The following is an 18,295-nucleotide window of genomic DNA, read 5'->3' on the forward strand; positions in this document are numbered from 1 at the left end:
TAGTAGAGTTGGAAGGGACCTTGGAGGTCTTCTAGTCCAACCCCCTGCCTAGGCAGGAAACCCTATACCGTTTCAGACAAATAGCTATCCAACATCTTCTTAAAGACTTCCAGTGTTGGGGCATTCACATCTGTGAAATTCGTCAGACGTAACTTATAATGTTTTACTTTTTATTTTTCTCGGGCCTTTTAACCCCTTCCATAGCTGTGAACCTACTTTAAATTTAGCCTTATTTTTATAATACTTTATAATACTTTCTATATTACCAGTACCTACTGTTTTAGCCACTAACTGACTGCTTTATTATGCTCCCTTTGCTTTGATTTATACAGATTTGTGTTTTATTTGTTTTTACTGTGGATTGTTCTGAGCGCTATTAACTAGAAGACAAATAATGTCTTGGAAGGAAGGTTATGTGAGATCTATGTTTGCCACACAGAACTTTCTCAGGTAGAAATAGATAGTTAAACCAGTGAGGATTTTATTTCTAAATCCTTTACAATATTTAGCACTTACTAGCTGAAGATACCATCAGCAGAAGCCATGCTAAAGTGCAGAATCTTCTTTTTATCACCCCGGCAAAGCCTTAAAAAAAAAAATCCTATATATGAATTTCTACCTCTTTATGGGATTTATGTATTAAACCCCATGTTCGTAACTGAGTTTTGCTTATGGGAAATATCAAAATGTCAACCATTGTTTCTGTTAAAGGTCTTAACGATACCACAGTTTTTGGACTAGTAATGAAACACGTCGTTTGCTGTCGTTTGTAATGCATCTCATTAAATACGTTAATAGCATACGTTTTACTAAAAGGTCAGCCTTACTCTTGCTGGGACTTTGCCTTTTAAACCAAAAAAAAAAAAAAAAGGGGGGGGGGGAAGGAGTCTGGGTTTAAAGAAGCAGAAAGCGGTGCAGCATAAAACATATCACCCGATACAGGTCTTCAAACATCGAGGAGCCGTTGCAGTTATGACTTATAACCATCCGTTTAGTGACTCACAACCACTGCAGCCTCCCTGTGGTTATGGGGTAAAAATGTGGATGCTTGGCAACTGGCATGTATTTATTGTGGCCGTAGTGTCCTGAGGTCATGTGATTTACCTCTCGCGACCTTCTGACATGAGGCTAAGCCAAAAAGAAACAACCTTCACAAGACATCTCTCTAGTGCTTTCTTGTCTGCCTATTAGCGTATTTTTCAGAGTATAAGACGAACCTTTTTCCGTCAAAAAAGAGGCTGAAAATCTGGGTGTGTCTTATACACTGAATACAGCATTTTTTGCCTCCTGAAACCCCACCCTCTTCATCAAAATGGCTGTGCAGAGTCTTTAAGAGGCTTCCAGAGTGCTTCTGGGGGCTGGGTAGGGCACAAATGAGTGAAAAACGGCCGGTTTTTTGCTCAATTCCCCCCCATACCCCAGCAGCACTCTATAAGCCTCCTAAAGGCTATGTATACTCTTTTTTGACAAAAAATGGGCCCGTTTTTGTGAAAAATGGGCCTTTTTTCCTCATTTTTGGGGGGCCCCATTCCCCAGGAGCACTCTACAAGACTCCTAAAGGTTATTCATGCCCTTTTTTTAAAAGAAAGAAAAAACAGGCCCATTTTCGTGAAAAATAGGCCATTTTTGGGAGGACTGCAGAGTGTAAAAACTTTTTTTTTAATTTGCCTCTTGAAAATCTTAGTGCGTCTTATACTCCGGTGCGTCTTATACTTCAAAAAAATATGGTATTGCTTATTGTATTGCTTATTAACCCCTGCCTGTTTAGATTACAAAAGCAATGGACAGCTTGTTTCCTTAATCCCGATGGGCCTTTATTTAAATGCTCTTTGCATTTGAATGTTTTGACATATAATGAACATTTCAGGGACGTGACCCCGAATGCTAAATAACAACGTCAATGGGGAAGCCAAATTCACTTAACAACTGTGTTGCTAACAACCGCAGTGATTCGCTTAACGACTGTGGGAAGAGAGATCATAAAATGGAGCAGAACTCACTTAACAGCTGTCTCGCTTAGCAATGGAAGTTTTGGGCTCAATAATGGTAATAAGTCAATGATTACCTGTATGAATTGTTTAATTACGTCACAATCCATCACCCCAAAAACTGATAAAACTCTAGCTGCCCTGAACAAATTCTTCCATGAGGTAATTAAATGTCATGTTCAGTGCCTCAACTGAAAACTTTTTTTCAGAAAACCCAAAACCTTCCTCTCTAATTTGGAGCTCAAGTAGTCCTCGACATATAAATGGAACCTGCCCATTACAGTTGAACATTTATGATGGTCATAAAACAGGTTAGATAGGGTTAGGTTTCTTGTGGTCGTCACTAAGCGAAAGCCATCAAGTGACTGCAGGGAGGGGCCAACTGTCACAACTTCGAATCCATGACATGAGTCCCCTCGTTCAGGTCAGTTACAACTTTAAATGGCCACTAAGTGAGCAGTCGTAAGTCGAGGACTACCTGTACTTATCTGTGTGTTTGGCCTTATGATTCTCTTATGTTCCCTCAGATTTGACTTTTCCCCCTACAACTGACTCCTTCATTTCCCAGTCTTCCCAGTAAAAAATGCAGCTGGCAATTGGTTGAGAAGAGGCAAGAGTTAAAGACATGGTCTAAAAACAGAGTTTAAAAAATGATAAAATGATAAAAACACCTGGAAAGATGGACAAGCAGGTTTACTACCGTGTTTCCCCGAAAATACGCCAGGGGCTTATTTTCTTTTGCCCCACGAAATTATGCCCTTGGGTTTATTATCAGGGAGGGCTTATTGTTTTGGGGCTGCCGGGCGGCTGCTCCCTTGTGAACTGGCTCCTGAAGTGCCGGGCACAGCCTCAGGGGCAAAGCAGCCATGAGGTAACCATGCTCACGAGCTGCCGCCCGGCAAATCCCCTCTCCAGCCGGGAAGAGCGCCATTCACTGACCTAGGAGGTAATCCCTAAGGTGCCAAGCCATGTGGCGCTCTGCCCGCTCCCCAGCTCCTGCGGCTTTGCACATTCGGGATACCCCCTAGGTCACTGCATGGAGCTCTGCCCGGCTGGAGAAGGGGGTTGCGCGAGCGCCTGTTCCGCTCGCAGCTTCACCAAGCCCTTGCCAGGCTCTCCCAGGCCACCGCTGCTGGCTGCTGCTGCTGCCCATCGCCGCCGCCGCCGCCCCGCTCCGCTCCGCGCAACTTCAAAACTCGGGCCGAGTCTTTCAGCATCGGCCGCTCCAGGAGTGCTCTCTATGGTGGGCTGGCTGCCGGACAGGGAGTTTTCCAGCAGCCGGCCCACCATAGAGAGCACTCCTAGAGCGGCCGATGCTGAAAGACTCGGCCCGAGTTTTGAAGTTGCGCGGAGCGGAGCGGAGCGGGGGCGGCGGCGGGCAGCAGCAGCCAGCAGCGGTGGCCTGGGAGAGCCTGGCAAGGGCTTGGTGAAGCTGCGAGCGGAACAGGCGCTCGCGCAACCCCCTTCTCCAGCCGGGCAGAGCTCCATGCACTGACCTAGGGGGTATCCCGAATGTGCCAAGCCGCAGGAGCTGGGGAGCGGGCAGAGCGCCACATGGCTTGGCACTTTGGGGATTACCCCCTAGGTCAGTGAATGGCGCTCTTCCCGGCTGGAGAGGGGATTTGCTGGGCGGCTGCTCGTGGGCATGATTACCTCATGGCTGCTTCGCCCCTGAGGCTGTGCCCGGCTCTTCGGGAGCCAGTTCACAAGGGAGCAGCCGCCCGGCAACTCTCCCCTTCGGCCAGGCAGAACGCCACTCCCCAACCTAGCGGTATCCCGAAGGCAGCAAGCAACGTTTGCGCTCCCCCCCCTGCGACTTGGCGCTTTCGGAATAATGCTAGGTCAGTGAGCGGTGCTCTGCCTGGCCAGAGGGGGGGTTTATTTTCGGGGGTGGGCTTATATTTTTGCCCACGCGAAAAATGTGGCATGGGTTTAGTTTCGGGACAGGTTGTATTTTCGGGGAAACACGGTAGTTGAGTTAAGAGCGATTCTACATTCATTTCAAATCTCTTTTAACCCTTGAATTATATAAACAGATGGAGGAACGGATGTTTAATTTTGTGTAATTAATTGAAAAAAGCGAGGGCACCCAGTTTTTAATTTTTTTTCTCTTAAGTATATGTAGTCCTCAACTTACAACTTCCATTGAGCCCCAAATTTAAATGAGAGTTGTTAAGTGAATCTGGCTCCATTTTATGACCTTTTATGCCACAGCTGTTAAGTGAATCTCTACAGTCATTAAGTTAGCAACTTGGTTGTTAAGTGAATCTGGCTTCCCAATTGATTTTGCTTGTCAGAAAGTTGCAAAAGGTGATCACATGACTCCAGGACACTAGAACCGTCATAAGTACATGCCAGTTGCACAGCATAAAGATGTTGCAATAGTCATCCGTGTGGAAAACGGTCATAAGTCACTTTTTTCCAGTGCTGTTGTAATTTCGAGCGGTCACTAAATGAGGACTGTATGTAGAATAAGCAGATCTAGGAATGGGCATTTAATTTTGTGTAATTAATAGATGGATTCGTAACTGGCTGACCAACTGCACTCAACATGTAGTCCTCAATGGAACTGCATCTACATGGAGGGAAGTATGCAGTGGAGTACCCGAAGTACGAGGGGATAGATGGGGAACTCATCAAATTCGCAGATGACACCAAGCTGGCAGGAATATCTTAAGACATAGAAGGATCTTGGCAGACTTGAACATTGGGCACTATCTAACAAAATGAAATTCAATGGTGAAAAAAGTAAGGTTCTACATTTAGGCAAAAAACCCTAAATGCACAGGTACACTATAGGTGGTACCTTGCTCAGTAGTAGTAACTGTGAAAGGGATCTTGGAGTCCTAGTGGACAACCATTTAAATAGGAGCCAGCCGTGTGCAGCAGCTGCCAAAAAAGCCAACACAGTTCTAGGCTGCATCAACAGAGGGATAGAATCAAGATCACATGAAGTGTTAATACCACTTTATAAGGCCTTGGTAAGGCCACACTTGGAATACTGCATTCAGTTTTGGTCGCCACGATGTAAAAAAGATGTGGAGACTCTAGAAAGAGTGCAGAGAAGAGAGCAACAAAGATGATGAGGGGACTGGAGGCTAAAACATACAAAAAACGGTTGCTGGAATTGGGTAGGTTTAGTTTAAGAGAAAGAAGGACTAGGGGAGACGTGATAGCAGTCTTCCCATATCTCCGGGGTTGCCACAAAGAAAAAGGAATCAAGCTATTCTCCAAAGAACCGGAGGGTAGGACAAGAAGCAATGGGTAGAAACAAATCAAGGAGAGAAGCAACTTAGAACTAAGGAGAAACTTCCTGACTGTTAGAACAATTAATCAGTGGAACAACTTGCTTCCAGAAGTTGTGAATGCTCCAACTGGACGTTTTTAAGATGATGTTGGATAACCATTTGTCTGAAAGGGTTTAAGGTTTCCTGCCAAGGCAGGGGGTTGGACTAGAAGACCCCCAAGGTCCCTTCCAACTCTGTTATTCTGTTCTGTTCTATTCTATTCTAATACCCTGAGATGAATGGAGCCCCCTGTTTTTCTTTTTCCTCTTTTAAGTATGCAAAAAGTCCACGTAAGAAACTTCATAATGCATTATCAATAATGCATTGCATGATTCACCTTGTACCTGTTCACAAAGACTTAAAACCACAAAACCAACAATTAAATCAATGAGGACTTGGACTGTGGAGGCAAAGCTACAGGGTTGCCTTGATTGCACTGATTGGAATGTTTTCGAAAATACCTCTGCAGACTTAGATGAACCCACAAATACTATGTGTACTGACCAGGAACTTGCGAATATGCAGTAACAATAAACCTTGGTTCGAACTATCTTTTCTTTTATGTACACTGAGAGGATATGCATCAAAGACAAATTCCTTGGGTGTCCAATCATACTTGGCCAATCAAGAATTCTATATACTGTCAATAATTATTATTGCTATGAATAATATAAAAATACCACATTTTTGGAGTATAAGACGCACCTTTTTTCCCTCAAAAAGAGGGTGGAAATTTGGGTGCGTCTTATACACAGAATACAGCAGTTTGGCCTTCTGAAACCCTGCCCCGTGCACGCAGAGGGTTTAGGAGGCCTGTAAAGTGTTCCTGGGTCTGGGTAGTGCAAAAACAAGTGAAAAAGGGCCAATTTTTCACAAAAATGGGGGTGTTTTTGCCCTCCCCAGCCCCCAGGAGCACTCTACAGGCCTTCCAAACCCTCTGCATGCCCCATTTTTCACAAAAAATGGGGCGTGCAGAGGGTTTGGGAGGCCTGCAAAGTGCTGCTGGGGGACGGGGAGGGCAAAAACTTTTTTTTTTTAATTTACCTCTTCAAAATCTTTGGGCGTCTTATATTCCGGTGCATCTTATAGTCCAAAAAATACGGTACATAATCACAGAGAGATTCTTACTGTTCTTGAGCACGTTAGAATATTCCTGCCCTCCTTTCTTCTTGAATTCAGGGAAGGTATCTGGCTGGGGAAGTTGGTTGGCTATTAAGAGGGCCTTCTGAAGCTTGATTCGGCTTTCCAGGAGCTGATCCCACAGGGCTTTTGGGAAAAATAAAGAAAGGGGGGGGGGGGAGAGAGAAACACAAAACATTAGCCGTCATTTATTTGTTGTATCCGTAATTTTAAATAGAGCGGATGACTCACAAAGAACGGTTTAACAATTTCAATTTTTTTTCCCTTGCCTTATTTAAATTCCTTGCAGGACAAAGTAGAAACTGTCCTTTTTATTCAATCCAAGCAAAAATACAAACAGCTTAGCTTTCTTCCATTCCTCTCCCACCCCATCCTCATGTATTTAAAATGATTATAGGTGAAATCCACTCCTGGGGCAGTTAAAATAATGAAGCCATATCAGAACAAGAGAAGTAATTTTTTAAAAAAAAATTCAGGGAAAGAAAAAGCAGCCACAAAATCTACAGAAATCAGCAATTTTAACGGAATACGGTATTCATCCTATCCTAGCGCTGCAGGTCGTCCTCAACTTACAACCACAATGGAGCTTAACCTTTCTGTTGCTAAACAAAGTAGTTATTAAATAAGCTTTATCTCACTTTTTTTTTGCCACAGTTGTCAAGCCAATTACTGAGGTTGTTAAGTGAATCACGTGGTCAGTAAGCGAATCTGGCTGCTCCCCCCCAAGTGACTTTGCTTGTCAGAAGCCGGCAGGGAAGGTTACAAATGGTGATCATGTGACCCAGGACAGTATGACTGTCGTACACAGTGACGTGCGGTCACTAGAGGCAGGGGAGGCAGGGCCTCACCTCTCTTCATGGAATAATACTATATAATATTATATACTATATATAATATTATATACATCCGTCCGGCCGCGCCCGGGAGACGCGGAGGGAGCAATGTTGTCGGCGCCTCCAGATGACGAACCAGTCGCTTGCTTTCGTCATCGGGAGGCCGACAACATTTCTGCCTCCACGTCTCCCGGGCGCCGAAGCAGTCCGGCGAGCGAGCGAGCGAGGCAGCGAGATCTTCGGTCACTCGTCCACCGGACTGCTTCCGCATCTCCCGGGCGCGGATGGACGAAGGGAGCCAGAATGGCGCCGAAGCAGTCCGGCGAGTGAGGCAGCGAGATCTTCGGTCACTCGTCCACCGGACTGTCTTGGCGCCATTCTGGCTCCCTTCGTCCATCCGCGCCCGGGAGATGCGGAAGCAGTCCGGTGGACGAGTGACCGAAGATCTCGCTGCCTCGCTCGCTCGCTCGCCGGACTGCTTCAGCGCCATTCTGGCTCCCTTCCTCCATCCGCGCCCGGGAGATGCGGAAGCAGTCCGGTGGACGAGTGACCGAAGATCTCGCTGCCTCGCTCGCTCGCCGGACTGCTTCGGCGCCATTCTGGCTCCCTTCGTCCATCCGCGCCCGGGTGATGCGGAAGCAGTCCGGTGGACGAGTGACCGAAGATCTCGCTGCCTTGCTCGCTCGCTCGCCGGACTGCTTCGGCGCCATTCTGGCTCCCTTCGTCCATCCGCGCCCGGGAGACATGGAGGCAGAAATGTTATCGGCCTCCCGATGACGAAAGCAAGCGACTGGTTCGTCATCTGGAGGCGCCGACAACATTTCTCCCTCCGCGTCTCCCGGGCGCGGATGGACGAAGGGAGCCAGAATGGCGCCGAAGCAGTCCGGCGAGCGAGCGAGTGAGGCAGCGAGCGAGGCAGCGAGATCTTCGGTCACTCGTCCACCGGACTGCTTCCGCATCTCCCGGGTGCGGATGGACGAAGGTAGCCAGAATGGCGCCGAAGCAGTCCGGCGAGCGAGCGAGCGACGCAGCCTGATCTTCGGTTGCTTCCAGAGCCGGAGCGGGATGGAGCAGCCATCGCCTTGGAAGTGAGTCGCGCGGACGGAGCTTTGGGGCTGAGGAGAGAGGCAGGGACGGAGGGAGTGGGGGGAGAGGAGCCGCCCCCCTCAACCCCCAGGCAATGGGGAAAGCTTTCCCGAAATGGGGGGGGTGTCGCGGGAAATAAAAAGGGCGCGCGCTGGGGGGGGACGAAGGAGGCTTTGGCGTGCCTTAGAGGCGGGCGGGCAAGCAACGAAAGGAGCAGTGAGGGCGGGCGGTGGCTGCAGGCGGCAAGGCTTGAGCGGGGTGAAAGGGACTGGTGCCGGTAGAGGAAGTAATGCTACGCCGCGGTCCCCTTAATGTTCACTCAGGAAGGCGGAGAACGAGACCACGTGGTCTGCACACGTGGTCTGCACACGTGGTCCCATTCCCCGCCTTCCTGATGACGTCACCAGCCTCCCCAGCCATAACCCTCACCGCACGTCACTGGTCGTACACACATGCTAGTTTCCACGGGATCCCATTTTGATCGCGGGATCCTGCAAGGTTCATAACTGTGAACAACTTATCACATCTCTCTTTGTTCAGTGCTGGCGTAAGTTCAAAAAGTCACAGAATGAATGACTGTAAGTCATAAATGTGATCCATTTAATAAATATTTCACAGAAGCCGTTAGTCCTCAACGTACGACCGGTCACTTAATGACTGAAGGTACAACAGAGCTACCTGGAGGTAGTTACGGATCCAAATTTCCAATGCTTGTCCCTCCCCGAGTCATGTGATCACATCAGGTGCTCAGCAACGGGGCTGCCTTCACAGCTGTTTGCAGCATCCCACAGTCACGTGACTCTGTTTTACAATGGTTTTGCCAAAGAAATAATAATTTTTATTTATTTCTTTCTTGGATTTCTAAACCGCCCCCTCTCCCAAAAAGGGACTCGGTTAGTAGTTAATTCTGGTTTTTTGGCCAGAAGTGCCATCCCTGGGCAAACCATTGCTTTGCTTAAAGACCCTGGTGTTTGTTTAACAACCCTGGCACAAAAGGTCGTAAAATCAGATAAGAATAGAGTGGAATAACAAAGTCGGAAGGGACCTTGGAGGACTTCTAGTCCACCCCCCTGCTAAGGCAGGAAACCCTATACCAGTGATGGCTAACCTTTTTGCCGTCGTGTGCTGAAAGCGTGTGTAGGGGTCTCTATTGACTCCCAACCCAGGAAGCCACGAAGACCTCACCTAAGAAACAAAGGAGAACCTCTGACTCACCGATTTGATTTTTCACCGCTTTTCCCTTTGCCACTTCTTCCGCTGCTTCGCCTTGAGAGCGTGTCAGGAGGATTCCGCTTTCTGGATCCCTATCGACCTCTGCCATTTCCTCCTCGCTCTCCTTCACGCCTTCCTGTGAATCACTTTCACCTTCGTAGTCTTCTCCAGAGCTGTCTTCTTCTTCTTCTTCCTCGCTCCCAAGGTCATCCATCCCATCGGCAAATTTCTCAAAATCGTCAATGGCCTGGAAATTGAAGACTGTTTTTTTCAGCTTGTGGGACAGCTTTTTGTCTTCTTCGGTATCACTGGCTGCCTCTTCCTCCGCCTCTTCCTCCTCCTCTGTTTCTGGACTCTCATCTTCAGCCAAAGATTCACTGTCAAGATCACCTTCGCCCATCTCCTCACCTGATGCTTCTTCATCTATCAATAAGGAAACACAATGGTTAAGATTAGTGAAGGATGGTTCGAAAAGAGGAGATAAAATTGGAGGAAATTGTAGAGAGTTGTTCAAGGAGATGATATCAAATGTTAAGTATTAATGTTATCATATTATTATGTTGTTATATTATTAATAGGATGGTGAGGAATTATGACAACAAAGATGTATAATATGATCATTTAAACATAGCTGTATCCAGAATACACACTGTCTGATGAAAATTGAATGTTATATAAATAAAACAAAAACATGGGGGGAAAAAGATTGGTGAAAGACGGACTTACAATTGCAACTACTCATAACCTGCAAGGTAATTCTTGACCAAGAATATGATTTTTAAGAAGCCAGAAAGTAACAAATGAGAATATTTATAATTCTTTTCTTGCTTATTTCAGGAGCAATAACCTACATGTGAAATGCAAGATGAACTAGCTCCCAAATTATTAGAGATTAGACTTTATAAAGATTCTAGTGATGCCAGCAGGGTTTTCCCCCTGATGGTAACATTTAATGTGTTAAGTAAACAAATAAGTATATACTTCTACAGGTAGTCCTTGACTTACGGCCACAATTAAGCCCAAAATTTATGTTGCTAAATGAGACATTTGTTAAGAGAATTTTGGCCCATTTTACAACATTTCTTGCCAAAGTTGTTAAGTGAATCTGGCTTCCCCATTGACTTTGCTGGTCAGAATTTCGCAAAATTGGATCACATGGCCCTGGGGACATGGCAACTGTCATAAGTATGAACCATATTGCCAAGCATCCGAATTTTGAACATGTAACCATGTTGCAATGGTCATAAGTGTGAAAAACGTTTGTGTCACACTTTTTTCAGTGCAGTTATAATTTCAAATGGTCACTAAATGAACTGTCGTAAGTCAAGGACTACCTGTATATCGAAACACAAAAAAGGGACTGGTTTCTGAATCAGGAAGGAAGGAAGGAAATATGTTTTTGGTGAAAAAGGTTTAGCCCCCACAACCTTTTCAGAAGGTTGTAAATCAAGGACTGAATATTACTCCGTATGGGATTTATGATATAATTGGCTAGAGGAAATATATATATATATATATATATATATATATATATATATATATATATATATATATATATATATATATATATATATATATATATATATATATATATATATATATATATATATATATATATATATATATATATATATATATATATATATATATATATATATATATATATATATATATATATATATATATATACACACGTGTGTGTGTGTGTGTTGTATTTGTACTGATTAATTTAAATAATAATTAATAATTAAGATAAATTAGGCATACATATATATATATATGTATGTATGTATGTATGTACATTTATATATATATATATAAATAAATATGCTGGTCTTGTTGTATTCGGGTCTTTTCCCATGTAAGATTGAGATTGTCTTGGCAACGTTTCAGCGAGGTCTGGCGAGTGAGACCTGGCTGAAATATTGCCAAGACAATCTCAATCTTACACGGGAAAAGACCCGAATACAACAAAACCAGCATACCTTCACCCGTGAAAATCTACGAAAACCAATATATATATATATATAATCAGCACAAATACAGCACAAACGTAACAAAGGCAACATACAAAAAAATGGCTTTCTGCCTGGATGGCTCCTAGGGTGAGCCGAAAGACAGAAAAAGGGAAGCAGTATGCTCCGTCCCATATTTGGGCATACCAGGGGTTGTGACACAATACATATACATATACATACACACACACACACACACATTTATATTATTTCATACATCTTATTTCTTCATTCTATATACAACATTCTATATATTCTATGTATAACAACATTTATTACATTTGATTCATTTTGTATCCATTTCCTATTATTTATTTGCTACAATCTATTTCATATTTCTCTAATCATTTTCCAGTTTTGTAGTTGTTTTTTACATATACATATACATATACATATATCACCTATATATATATATATGACACAATATTTATAGTTATCGTTATCGTTAGTTATAGTTATATAGTATGTACAGATAAAAGAATCACAACAGATATGTAAAAGAAGTGTAATGTGTTGCAAAGATGTGATGTTTGCACAAACAAAATATATTTTTTAAAAAAAAGGATATTAAGGACTGTACACAGAACACGTGAGTATTTTACACCACAATTGCAGGATCATATACAACTAAGGATACCAACAGTCAGTGCTCCCCAGCTGAAATCTACCAGCTGATTCTCACCTGCATATCTAACTTTCTTTTAAAATTGCCCTAACCCCAACCTCAAAAACTGCAGATGTTTCTTCCCTTATAACAGGGCTGTCAAACTCAAGGCCCGTGGGCCAAATCTGTCCCACAGGGTGCTTAAATCTGGCCCAAGGGGCCAGCCTGGAAATAGCAAAGGATCGGCCTGCGGTGCCTCTGACAGCCAAAATGGGGCACGAGGGAGCCATGTGAGGCCCCCTGCTTTCAGTCTGGATGGCCTCTTGCAGCACTTTGCCAGCCAAGACAGGGCGCAGGGGAGCTGTGTGAGACCCCCCCCCCCCAATGCCCCGTTTTGGCCAGCAAGATGCTGCAGTAGAGGTTTGTCCCGTCTCCTACCCCCCCACCCCGGTTCGATGGAGAACTACAATGCTGATGTGGCCCTCAAGGAAATCCAGTTTGACACCCCTGCCTTACAATGTTGACAAGCCTGGAAATTTCAATAAACCTAATTAATCATACAATACCACCTGGAGATTTGGGGCTATTAAAGTTAAAGAAATTATACATACCGTGTTTCTGTGAAAATAAGACAGGGTCTTATTTACTTTTGACAACACCCCCTCCCCGAAATAAGCACTTGGCCTTATTTCCAGGGAGGTCTTATTATTTTTGAAGTGCAGGAGGCAGCCAGCGTGATCACCTCATGGAAGCTGCTGTATTGCAATATTTTTGGGGAGGGCTTATTTTAGGGGATGTGCTCAAAAGCCCGATTGGGTTTATTATGCAGGGAGGTCTTATTTTCAGGGAAACAGGGTACATTCCATGCATCTCGTCCCCAAAGCATCACTTCTTACATTTTCCACTTTACGAAGCACGTAGAATACCAACCTCAGGGTTTTTGGTTCAAAGGGACCACTGGAAAGTCTCCGGCAGATTAAAATATCAAATTCCTGCTTATCCACCGCAGGAGCCGGACTGATTAAAAGACCCATTGATTAGCTGACAGCCTTTCCCATTGAATAATGAGATAATGGGTGAGCATTAGAAAGTGATTCCCTTACCCACGTCTTCATAAAGAGGGTAGGAGAAGGTGTTGTACATGTGAAAGATACAGTTCCTGCAAGATCCATATATATGGGGTGTAGTGAGTTCCCTCCCATATTTGGGCATACCAGGGGTTGTAACACAAATACATACCTATTTCCCAGGCTCAGCTGATAAGGAGGAGAGCCTGTGCCTTAGTGGCTAATACATCTGCCTAATATGTAATACAGCCCAGGTTCGAATCCCAGTAAGGGTATGGCTAGCTGCTGAGAGCTAAATAGCTTGAAATAGATCTATACTAGTCTCCCTTTATTTATTTATCAGCACAAATGCAACACAAATATAAAAAGGCAACATTAAAAATATGGTTTTCTGCCTGGATGGTCTCCTGCAGTGAGCAGATAGGCAGAAAGGGGGAGTAGTGAGTTCCCTCCCATATTTGGGCATACCAGGGGTTGTAACACACACACACACACGGGAATATAATTACACGGGAAAAGACCCAAATACAACAAGACCAGCATACCTACACCCATGAAAATCTACAAAAACATATATACACAAATATATATATATATATGAATAGGGCTGCCATTTTTTTCCCCATCAATCTGATGTTCCTTCTAACGACAGGGTCCCCCAGTGATAAAGGTTAAGTTTTCCCCTGTAAAATCATGTACGACTGTAGTGGGCCAATTGCTCATGTCCTTTTCTTAGCATTGTCCAAACACAAGGGTCATGTGGCCAGCATGGCTATATGCCTATTCTGACCAAGGCTTCACAAAACCACGAAGCAGACTCCTAGTCCTGACAAAACCCCTTTTTATTAAGCTAATGTGGATTCCTCTCATTCACATCCAGCAAAGCCCCAGCAAACCGTCTTTCAAGGGTGAATTTACAACCACAGACCTTATCAGCCTTGGAGAGCTGTCAGGCCAATATCTTCCAAACGCCACGCTGTACAAGAAAATACTTGGCAAGGAGTCTCTGAGAGTCACAAACAAATCTTCACACTAATTAAACAAAGTACCGTATTTTTCAGAGTATAAGGCACACTTTTTTCCCTCAAAAAAGAGGCTGAAAATCTGGGTGCGTCTTATACACTGAATACAGCATATATATATTTTTGCCACCCGAAACTCCGCCCCTTCACCAAAATGGTCATGCATAGCCTTTAGGAGGCTTTCAAGAATGGTCTTGGGGGTTGGGGGAGGGCAGAGTTGCTTGTTTTGCCTCCCCCCCACCCCCGAACACTCTACAAGCCTCCTAAAGGCTATTCATGCCCTTTTTTTGAAGAAAAACGGGCCCGTTTTCACGAAAAGCGGGCCGTTTTTGGGAGGTCTGCAGAGTGCAAAAACTTTTTTTAAAAATTTGCCTCTTCAAAATCTTGGTGCGTCTTATACTGCAAACTCCACTCCCCTTTCGCTCGTCTTTATTCCCTATGGGAGGGGCCATTCACATCCACCTGTGGCCTTATTCCTGAGTTGGCCCTTATTCCTTAACTGTTCCCTTCTCCTAGCACTTCTGCGCCTGCGCACATCGGGAACAGGCTCCAGCTGTTCTTCTGCCCCACTGATTTCCGACTCAGAAGGCAGCTGATAACTGTTGGACGGCCATGGCCCCGTCTCTGCCTCCAACACAGAGCCCTCATCACAGGCTTCCCCAGACTCCAGGACTGGCCCATGTTCCTCCCCAACCTCCTCACTGTCTGAGTCTGCCACTAGATCTGCTGGCGGGCCACAACAAGGGGAGGAAAAAACAAGCCAAAAGGTATTCTGGGTCCCTCTGGAATCTCTTCAGTCCATAATAGCTGCAGCAGTGATCCATTATGACTTTAGCAGGAATAAGTTCAGACCCCCCTCTCGCTGGAAGCATTAAAAGTGGGTTTTGCTTTGGGAGAATTGTCAGGTCTGAAGTTGTTCCACTTACCTCAGTTTTTCTTTTAATAAAATCAACAATCAGTTTGTGTCTGCATTCCTTGGTGTGACTTTGGGTGATACTGAAATATATTTCTGCTCCAGGCAACATGTTCACTTTGAGGACATCCAACTCTGTTGCATGTACGGGATTCCCGCAGGGAACTTAGCTTAGAAACATGAGTGCTGTTTCTCAGTGAGCATCAAGTAGTATAATACTTAATAATTGAGGTTCTCAATTGAGAAGCGTTCCGTGCGCTTTCGGCATTTAGTCATGCCGGCCATATGACCACGGAGACATCTTTGGACAGCTGGTGGAAAAACTATTGAGTCAATTTGAAATATAAAATATTACTCTAATTCACTTGTAATTTTAGTTTAAATATTTTGTCACTGAATTTACTAATTCAACATTGTTATTTCACCTCCGAATGTACTTTCATTTGTAAACTGCCCAGAGTTCGGTGCACTTCGGCGTTTAGTCATGCTGGCCATATGACCACGGAGACATCTTTGGACAGCTCTGGCTCTTCGGCTTTGAAACGGAGATGAGCACCGCCCTCTAGAGTCAGGAACAACTAGCACATATGTGCGAGGGGAACCTTTGTCTTTAAATGTCTGGCAGGGCGCCAGTCACGGCAAAATCTATACTCTGAAAAGAATGGGGGACTTATGTCATTTGTATTCCAGGCTGCCGGTATGGTGTGACTGATCAAAGAACGGGGGCATGGGAGAGAATGATCTCTGCTAGTGCTTCACATCATAACATGGTCAATTTATGTCAATAAGAAAAGGGCCTCTGTTATCCTTTTATTATTTAAAGTGTTTGCATACCATCCGTTATGCAACAGATATTACGACATCGGAGGAATAACTCAAATATATCATAAAAGTCATGCCATTAATAAAACGAGGCAGCAAGGAAAGGCGGGCGGCAAGAGAAGACATTTTTCAAATTAAAGAGCCTGGGAAGATAAACACTGCTTTAAACCAGAATATTTAAAGAGAGAATTCTAATGAAGGCCCCTAAGACCCTTCCCTGCCTCACTTTAAACCAGGGGTGTCAAACTCGATTTCACTGAGGGACGCATCAGGATTGTGTTTGACCTCAGGGGGTCAGGGTGGGTACGGCTGGGCTGGCCATTGCCAGCTCGACGTTACTCGTGTCGGGGGCGCCTGTGGCAGCCCGAGCCCTCTGCCAGCAAAAACAGGCTCCTGAGCTCCGTTTTTGACTGCGAAGGCCTCCTACAACCCTCTGCCAGCGAAAACGGAGCTCGGGAGGGCCGCCCATGGCTCTTCCAAGCTCCGTTTTCCCTTGTAGAGGCACCAGTCCTTCGCTGTTTCCATGGCGACCCTGTGGGCCAGATCTAAGCACCCCCCCCCCAGGGCTGTATCCGGTCCCCGGGCCTTGAATTTGGCACCCCTGCTCTAAACACGGGGAGTAGTCTGACTGGATAGAACCAGCTATCATTTCACGCTGCCCATAACAATCCTGAAGAAACTTCCAGCTCTGAAAGAATTGATGCCAGATACCAACCACTTGGACATAAATGGGGTACACCTCCTGCTCCCTATCTGACACCCCTCCAGAGGTTAAGTGCCGTCAAACGTCCTATTCCAAGCAGCTGGCCTGGCTCAACTTTGATCTAACCATATCGCTCCTGACGGGTTTTTAACTGGGTATTTTAATTATATTTAATTATCTAGGGGTTTTTAAATACTGTATTTTAATTGTTTTTATTTATCAGCCGACCTCCTCCTTGTGTATGTCTCGGTATATGTCTCTGTTATATGTTTGTTTTGTCCACATATTTATTTCATGTTTCATTGTACGCCGCCCCGAGTCCTTCGGGAGAGGGTGTGGCTAAGAAATAAATATATTATTATTATTATTATTATTATTATTATTATTATTATTATTATTATTATTATTATTATTATTATTATTATTATTATTTTCTCTGGCAGATCTCCAAAAGGTGACAGAAGTGGAGAGAATAAATTTAATCCCAGGAGATGCCAGCCAACAATGCCACTGCTCATTCGCTCACGTTGCCATTCATCTCTCTAGGTCTCAAGAGGACAAAATGTGCAGTCTGAACATCCAAACTCCTCTTGCTGGCAGGTCTACCCAGGCCATTTATGTATGAATAGCTTGCTACAGGCAGTCCTCGACTTACAACAGTTTGTTTAGAGACCATTCGAAGTTACAAAGGCACTGAAAAAAGTGACTTGCGACTGTTTTTCACACTTACAACCGCTGCAGCATCCCTATGGTCATGTGATCAAAATGCAGACACTTGGCAACCGACTCATATTAACGACGGTTGCACTGTCCCAAGGTCATGCGCTCAATTTTTGGCCAGTTCGAGTCTCACTGGCTCAAGTTTGACTCAGACTTCCGTCCTTCCGAGGTCGGTAAAGTGAGGACCAAGATTGTTGGGGACAAGAGACTGACTCTGTAAACTGCTTAGAGAGGGCTGTAAAAGCACTGAGAAGCGGTATATAAGTCTAAGTGCTATTGATTAATTTAACAACTGAGGTGACTCGCTTAACAAATGTGTCAAAAAAGGCCCCCAAATGGGGCAAAACTCTCTTAACAAATCTCTAGCTTTAGCAACAGAAACTTTGGGGTCCATTGGGTCGTAAGTCGAGGATGAGCCGCAGTGGCACAACGGTTAGAGTGCAGTACCGCGGGCTACTTCTGCTGCCTGCCGGCTGCCTGCAATTTGGCAGTTCGAATCTCACCAAGCTCAAGGTTGACTCAGCCTTCCATCCTTCCGAGGTGGGTAAAATTGTTGGGGGCAAGAGGCTGTAAAGCACTTTGAAGGTATATATAAGTCTTAAGTGCTATTGCTATTACATGCACAACATTCTTCCTGGGAAAGCAAATTTTAAAACATGAGCCGAGCCATTGGGTCAAATCTCTTTCATCCCTGAATTGAGACCATCCTTTGCAGCAGCTCCTGGGTGCAGAACGTAGCATTTGTAGAGAGTAAGAAAGATGACTCTGACAGAGATACTCCAAATCTGTTACCTAGGCCAGTGGTCGGCAAGCCGCGGCTCGCGAGCCACATGTGGCTCTTTACACATTTTAATGCGGCTCTTCTGTGTGCCGGGCGCCCGCT

At 44.8% G+C, this 18,295-nt stretch overlaps 1 protein-coding gene across 1 annotated transcript in view; it reads right to left on the minus strand.

Moving 5' to 3' along the window:
• AATF (apoptosis antagonizing transcription factor) overlaps positions 1 to 18,295 on the minus strand; it is a 134,783-nt gene that overhangs the window by 107,735 nt on the left and 8,753 nt on the right. Inside the window, exons 3-4 of the mRNA XM_081945446.1 lie at positions 9,550 to 9,969; positions 6,404 to 6,541 (exon numbers count right to left, since the gene is read on the minus strand). Of these exons, the coding sequence (XP_081801572.1) occupies positions 6,404 to 6,541; positions 9,550 to 9,969 (558 nt within the window). The remainder of the gene's footprint in view (positions 1 to 6,403; positions 6,542 to 9,549; positions 9,970 to 18,295) is intronic.

Source organism: Natrix helvetica (assembly GCF_964273705.1).
Source record: "Natrix helvetica genome assembly, chromosome: 2".
Taxonomy (NCBI): domain Eukaryota; kingdom Metazoa; phylum Chordata; class Lepidosauria; order Squamata; family Natricidae; genus Natrix; species Natrix helvetica.